Source organism: Poromitra crassiceps (genome assembly GCF_964638095.1).
Source record: "Poromitra crassiceps genome assembly, chromosome: 15".
In the NCBI taxonomy this organism is placed as follows: Eukaryota; Metazoa; Chordata; class Actinopteri; order Beryciformes; family Melamphaidae; genus Poromitra; species Poromitra crassiceps.
In genome coordinates, this window is record NC_139634.1 from 19,557,005 (window position 1) to 19,564,504 (window position 7,500).

At 45.1% G+C, this 7,500-nt stretch overlaps 1 protein-coding gene across 1 annotated transcript in view; it reads right to left on the reverse strand.

The window, feature by feature from the left end:
- Positions 1-7,500, reverse strand: part of macrod1 (mono-ADP ribosylhydrolase 1) — a gene marked incomplete at its 5' end in the record, with an annotated part of 177,641 nt that overhangs the window by 18,453 nt on the left and 151,688 nt on the right. Inside the window, one exon of the mRNA XM_083651800.1 lies at positions 1,048-1,175. Coding sequence (XP_083507926.1) covers positions 1,048-1,175 — 128 coding nt within the window. The remainder of the gene's footprint in view (positions 1-1,047; positions 1,176-7,500) is intronic.

The following is a 7,500-nucleotide window of genomic DNA, read 5'->3' on the forward strand; positions in this document are numbered from 1 at the left end:
TCTCTCTCTCACCACTCTCTCGCTGTCTCTCTCTCTCTCTCACTCTCTCTGTCTGTCTCTCTCTCTGCAGAACACTGCTGTCATGATGACTTTTCTCCTCGCCTCATCTCTCCCTGCTACAAGCAGACATCTTTGCTCTTGTTCTTTCTATCTCTCTCTTCCATCCTCGCTGTCTGCCTTCCCTCTTGGCTTCCTATCTGGCTTATTTCCTTCCTTCCTCCTTCCCAGCGATGGAAGAAGTACTCTGATCTTTTATTTAAGGAAAAGTAGAAATAACACAGTATAAAAATGCCCTGTTACAAGTAAGATTCATGCATTAAAATGTTACTTACTGTAAATAAAAAATACAAACATATTAGCATGAAAGGGTACTTGAAGTGACAACAGTGACTCATTATGCAGAATAGCCCATTTCAGAATGATAGAGTGTGTATTATATCATTGCATTATAATTATCGATGCATTAATGTGTAAGCATCACTTTAATGTTGCAGCTGGAAAAGGTGGGGCTGATTTCCACCACTTTATATACTGCTCATTATCTTCCAGTCATCTATAACAATACATCACAATTTATTAGATTATATTTTGTATTCATAATCTGAATCTGCAAAGTAACTAGTAACTTAAGTTGTCAATAGTGGAGTAAAAAGTACAATATTCCCCTCTGAAATAGTAGTGGAGTAGAAGTATAAAGTAGCATAAAATGTTAATACTCAAGTAAAGTATACACTGTAAGTACCTCAAAATTGTACTTAAGTACAGTATTTAAGTAAAGTATTTAGTTACTATCCACCTCTGCTCTTCCTGTCTTTCTTTTTTCCTCCTTCCAGTTGTCTGTACTCCTTTGCTCTCTCCTCCCTCTCCTGTCTCACTTGTCTCCTCCCCGTCCTGTCTCACTTGTCTCCTCCCCATCCTGTCTCACTTGTCTCCTCCCCATCCCGTCTCCCGTCTCCTCCCTCTCCTGTCTCACTTGTCTCCTTATCTCTAAGTTCCCTCTCTTCCTCCTCCCCTGTCATCCCCTCGTTCCTGTCCCTCTGGTCTCACCACGGAGCGTGCGGCATTGTGGGACGCGGTGGCCGTCTCCAGGCTGCTCCTGTAGCATGACCTCAGAGCCGCCCGTTCCTCTGCCCCCACGCCTCCCATCGCGATCGGCCCCACCGTGTGGACCACATCTGCAGAGAGAGGGAGAGCGACAGAGAGACAAAGGGAGAGAGAGAGGAAGAGAGAGAGATGAAAGAGTGAGAAGGGGAGAGAGAAACGACTGTCAGAAAACATGAAAATCACTGACAATGTATAGACTCAGGGGACAAAAGCTGGACATCCAGCTTTTCTTTTTTTTTTTTTTTTTTTTAGGTAGGCATACAGGTGCACAGAACTTTTAGAGTAATTATGTATTTTTTTGTGGTATTTTGTATGCTGTGATCTATTCACTTTTTTATATATTGTCTTGTTTTCGCTGTACTGACCTTAACAAAGTGAATTTCCCTTGTGGACAATAAAGTACAACTTGACAACAACCCAGGGAGGCCAGACAGAGAGTCTCAATTCTTTTTTTCTTCTTTTTTTATATATTTCCCCCCACGATTTTTTATCCCATTTTTATCCCCCATTAGTGTATATATTTTAATTTATTTATCCTGGTTGCTGCTCCACCCTCTGTCGATCTGGGGAGAGCCGAAACTGGCTCCATGCTTCCTCCAAGACATGGGCAGTAGCCAGCCGCTTCTTTTCACCTGACAGGGGAAGCTTCACCGGTAGGACATAGCACGTGGGAGGATCACACTATTCCAATGAGTTCATCTCCCTCCAAACAGGCGCCCCTAACGACCAGAGGAGGCACCACTTCAGCGACCAGGATATTGCATGTTTTGGTGTGGGGTTCCTATATGGAAAAAAAACCCAGGGGGCACGGGGAGAACATGCAAACTCCACACAGAAAGGCCCTTTTGATGACCCCACCCGGGCGGTGGGCACTCGAGGACATGCGGACGGGCACGCACTCCTTCAACGCTCACAGCGTCCCAGGTGGGAATCGAACCCAGGACCTTCTAGCTGTGAGGCGGAGTCTCACTTCCTACAACATATATATATATATATATACCGTATGAAGACATAAGGGTGACTTATTGTTACTAAAATAAGTAAAATACACCCCGAGTTGAACAATATTCTTCAAAATTTCCACATTTTTAAGATGACGCTTTAATGATCCATGTGAGGGAAGTGAACCGCTGAAGCAGCAAATAATTTAGTAGCAGGGCACAGCAAAGAAAAATATAATATTCTCCAGTTTCCAATGTTTTATTTTATGTTTTTTCCATTGAACCTGCATTTGTATCACCAGAATTTTAGTCTGAATTAGGGATGAAACGATAACCGGTTTTAATGATAAAATTCCTTACGATAACTGTGCGCTTTGAAAAACATGGTAACTGTCCTTCATCAAGCCTATAACATCATCAGTGATGTCACAATGCACAATTTCTCAAGTCATCATCACTGATGACATCACTTCCTGGTAGAAGAGATCTTAGCAATGAAAGTGACCTTGGGGCCCAAATTATTGGTCCTGGGTCTACATGGGAAGGGGCTCACTATACAGAAAAGTGAGCAAATGTTCTTAGATTTATGGTTACTCCGCTACCGTTTGAGACAACCACCTATAACCAGTACAGGAAGTATTCCAAAAGATATGGGGTCTGTTTATTCATTTTATTGAACATAGGGATCTGGGGAATGTCTTAGTTGAGCCAGAAGATGAATAGAGGTTTTGGGGGAAGGTTGTTTGTTTATGTATTCTGCCCAAAGGTTATATTATACCCATATAGAATAAAAGAAACTGCACAGTAGAATAAGATAAACTTTTGTTTTATGGTTTTTTGACGGTGTCTTGTGTATTTGTTTGTTTGCACTCCCTTGTGTTTATTCTCACTGTGTTTTTCGAGGACTATGCTTGATGTGTGTGTGTGTGTGTGTGTGTGTGTGTGTGTGTGTGTGTGTGTGTGTGTGTGTTTAGTGTAGATGTATGGATGTGCTGTACCGTATACTGTTTTTTGTTTGTTTGTTTGTTTTTTGCTGCGAGCAGCAGCTCTATAAGTCACTCTGTTGGTCGTTCAGTCCACAAAAAGTTCACCATCCTTTAGCGGGCACAGCTTTCACCCTAGGGGCTGAAATTAGAATTTGGCATGGAGGTCAAGTGTGTGAGAGTGTGTGTTCATGCCAATTGGCTAAAAGGGGGCTGTCTGTCTCTGTGTGTGTGTGTGTGTGTGTGTGTGTGTGTGTGTGTGTGTGTGTGTGTGTGTGTGTGTGTGTGTGTGTGTGTGTGTGTTTGTGAGTTCATGCCAACTGGCTAAAAGGGGGCAGGGCCCAGGGCAATTTCAAAATGCAGGATGACAAGTGCAGAGGGCTGAAATTTTAGCCTGGGTAAACCCAGCCTCCACGTGACCGTGACCTGCTCTCAGACCTGCTCTCAGACCTGCTACACTAGTAACTGAGAGCAGGTCTGAGAGCAGGTCACGTGGAGGCTGGGTTTACCCAGGCTACTGAAATTTGGCATGGAAGTCAAGTGTGTGTGTGTGTGTGTGTGTGTGTGTGTGTGTGTGTGTGTGTGTGCGTGCGCGTGTCTGTCTGTCTGTCTGCGTGCGCGCGTGTGTGTGTGTGTGTGTGTGTGTGTGTACGTGTGTGTACGTGTACATGTGTGTGTGTGTGTGTGTGTGTGTGTGTGTGTGTGTGTGTGTGTGTGTGTGCATGCCAGAGGCAGGGTGGCAGAGGCAGAGTAGGGTGGGCTGCCCCTGCCATCCTGCATTTCAGAAATTCACATATGTGGTCGCAGCTATTGCAAATTCCCAGATCTTTACTTTTTCCAGATGTGCAATGTGTTGTTGTGCTGTGAATGTTTTGTTGTTGTTGTTATTATTGAAAATTGTGAAGAAAAGAAAAAGAGGGGACAAACTAGGGCGGGTCCTCACCCTGCCGTTCAGAAATTTGCGGCCCGGAAGCTACAGGTAGGAAGAACTCTCCACTAATGACAACCGCTTTGACAAAAAAACACTGTTAGTTTATTAAGAATGATAATGAGCAAACCTTTGTGATGTCACAAAGTTACAGAAGTCCAAACGGCTTGTTTTTAGAGCTGGCTCTCCTGATTGTGTGGAATTAGCCTTTTGGTACTTTGACCATATAGCAGCACATCCAATTAATCACAGAGGTGAGGCTACTCAACCAACAGTTCAGACACTACTTCTTACTGTAGGTAGAAAAGGAATGAATGAAAGCATGAAAGGTGGATTACCTGGATTAAATGGATTACAGCGCTATGTGGTGACAAAACGTGACACAGATCAAAGGAAACAGACAATGCAAAATGAAAAGATAAATAGCTAATCTGTTCTTATTGGATTATTATTGTTCAATAGTGAATGCCATTAATTTGGTCGCCTTCTGCTTTGATGATGTCTGATGCCAGTACAGCAGCCACTGAACTGGACTGAGTTGAAGGCACTGCTGTACCTCACAACTTCTCACCTGTACCTCACAACTTCTCACCTGTACCTCACATCTCAGCTGTTGGCTAAATCCCGTAAAAGAGGCTTTGTGGTTACATCACCAGTCTCCTAGCAACCACAAGCTCGCCCAATCATGGAGGTCCAGGGGGGAAAAAATACCTCAGACACGCAAAAGTGCAATGGAAAGGCCATTCAAGTCAGAAGTCCAAGTTGGAAAACACGGCAAGATCTAGCCCAGTGTTGCCAAACCAGTAGATCGGGATCTACTGGTACTGTAGATCTCAGGATGCTTACCGGTAGATCCCAAAATCATTGCAGATATAAACACAGATAGATGAGATAGATCGGCGGTCGGGAATACCGACATGGAACTATCAACTTCCGACTTGCAATGGATTGCAGCATTAGCTCATAGATGTGGCATGGAGGCGGGGTCTGCAGGTTTCCGCTCCAATCAAACACTCCAGCAGGTGACTGGACTGATGACTTCCCCCTCTGGTGGCAGGTGTGCTAATCAGTGCAATGACCTGCTGGAGGTGTTGGGCTGCGACGAAAACCTGACGATTCCTTCCGTGGCACTCAGCTGCCTATCCAGTCATTAGCAAGCGTGCTAATCAAATGTGTTAACAATAGGACAGTGATTGTAGTAGACAACTACGGTTTAGCGAGCTAACAAGCTGATGATGTGAACACAAAATCAACTGGATGTATCGGAAGGGAAATGAGTGGGAGAGAGAGGGAGAAAGCAGAGGAGGAAAGTGAGTGAAGACAGAGAGAGTGAGAGAGAGAGAGAGAGAGAGAGAGCCGTTGTTTGGCCAGCCTCTATGCCTACAGCGACGCCACCACACGTTCTGATGAGGCCCAGCGTGATGCTCCCAGCAAGAATCAAACACACAAACACACACACACACCTACATACACACACACCTACACACACACACACTTCAACAAATATCCATTACAACAAGACAAGACACAAGACATCCATTTGGTCTGGATCTTTCCCCCCCCCCCCCTCTTCAAATGCCTTTGGGGAGAGATAATTCCACTTGTTTCAAATTTAGGACTGAACAACTTGTTAAAATGGACACTTGTTTGTAGCGCACAAACCCTAACACACACACACACACACACACACACACGCACGCAAGTACACGCACACACACACATGCACACACGCACACACACACGCACACGCACATGCACATGCACATGCACATGCACACACACACAGCGGTCCATCACAGCCAGTTAACAAGCCTCCATTGCCTCCAGAGCGCAGAAAGCGGCGCACAAAGAAGCAGCTCTTTAATCTAACCCCCTGGGGAGTGGAGGCCATTAGGCAGGAAGATGCAACAGTATTTTGGACTATTTGAAATAGGATCTCCGCATCGTTTTTCAAAAAAGAAGAAATTCAGAAGGAAAGCGAGTTCACACGTGTGCTTCCTGGGGGTGTGCCCCGCCCCTTCTGCCCTGTGCGCGCGTTCACCGCTTCAAAGCCTTTCGGTTGCATCCAAAGACAAGGAAATGCGTCCGGCTAACCACAATCAATGGAAGAGATTTTGGCAGCGCTGCAGGGTTTGCTCATTATGCCCGGGCGGTAAAGGAGGTGGAAAATCTCGGGGTTTGTTGTAAAAAAGAATATTGGACTGTGATAACAAAGGGCTGGTGATGTGAGGGAGATAGAACAAAACCCTTTGATTTCAACTGACTCCAATCACAGCTCCAACCTAAAGCCCTCTGAACACGGCTGGAAACCTTTTGATACTGACACCATGTACTGGAATTAAAATCTTATACTGCTTTTAAAACAATGCTTTTCTCGACACCTTTCTTTGTTCTCCGAATTATGTAAATTATTGTAATAATTCACCATGCCAATTACTTCTCCAAAGACAATACCCCATGTCCGTGAACCTGCAGAAAATTGATTTTCTGCAGAAAAAAGAAAAATCGGCACGGCACCTAGAGGTATTAATCAAAGAGGGGCATTTTTTCTACTATAATAATAAATAATAATAAGTGGTTTAATTCCGGTGACTGGAAATACAGACCAGCCTCCTTTAATCTAAAGCGTCCAGGAAGGGAAGTCGTTCCAATCAGTGAAATGTTCCAATGACTGGAACGCATGGAACTTCCAGGCCAAATGTGCTGAGCGGGAGCTTTGGAGGCAGCGGGGTCAGACCTCCCATTAGCGTGCAGCATTGTTGTGGAGATTGATGACGGGGGCTGCAGCTCATTTGGCTGAGATGTTGTGGGATCCTGTACAACATCTGCAGGTGGGGCGAGAAGTGGAGACCAGATGAGCCTGGCTCTGATGGCTGCGCACAGAAAACTGAATTCCTTCTGAACGAACCGCTTCCAACTGAAGACATGAAAAGAACCGTTTGCTTGAATCTTCAATAAAGTGATCTGACAAGGTGTACGTTCAAGTGCAGCAAAGCATCAAGTCAGACCCCCCCCCCCCCCCCCCACCCCTCTACAGTCTTATTGAACATGCATAGTTGAATATTCCTGTGTTCTAGTGCACCGAGCACAGGTCGTGTGCTGCACTGTGTTGTAGTGCACCGAGCACAGGTCGTGTGCTGCACTGTGTTGTAGTGCACCGAGCACGGCTCGTGTGCTGCGCTGGGTGTGCACAATATTTGTGTTTCTGCTCTTTTGACTTAAGCAGACGTCTCAACAGAATATACTCCTCCTGCAGTCAGTAAACAGGAGAAGAGGAGATTTACTGCAATGGCAACTTATCAAAAGCTAAGTGTGATGCCTCTACCCCCTTAAGACCACAAGTGTGTGGATGGAAGTCTGCTAGGGAGACTGCTGAGAGGCGGTTCTGCTTACAGTGGACTTTACAAGTCTCTGGACCGGAGGAAAAGTTTCAGAATGATGTGGCTGTCCTTCAGAAAGTTCCATGCTTTCATACTGACTTAAATGTGGACTGTTTTGGACTAGTTTATTCTGTTATACACTGGACAAGATACATGTATTAGGG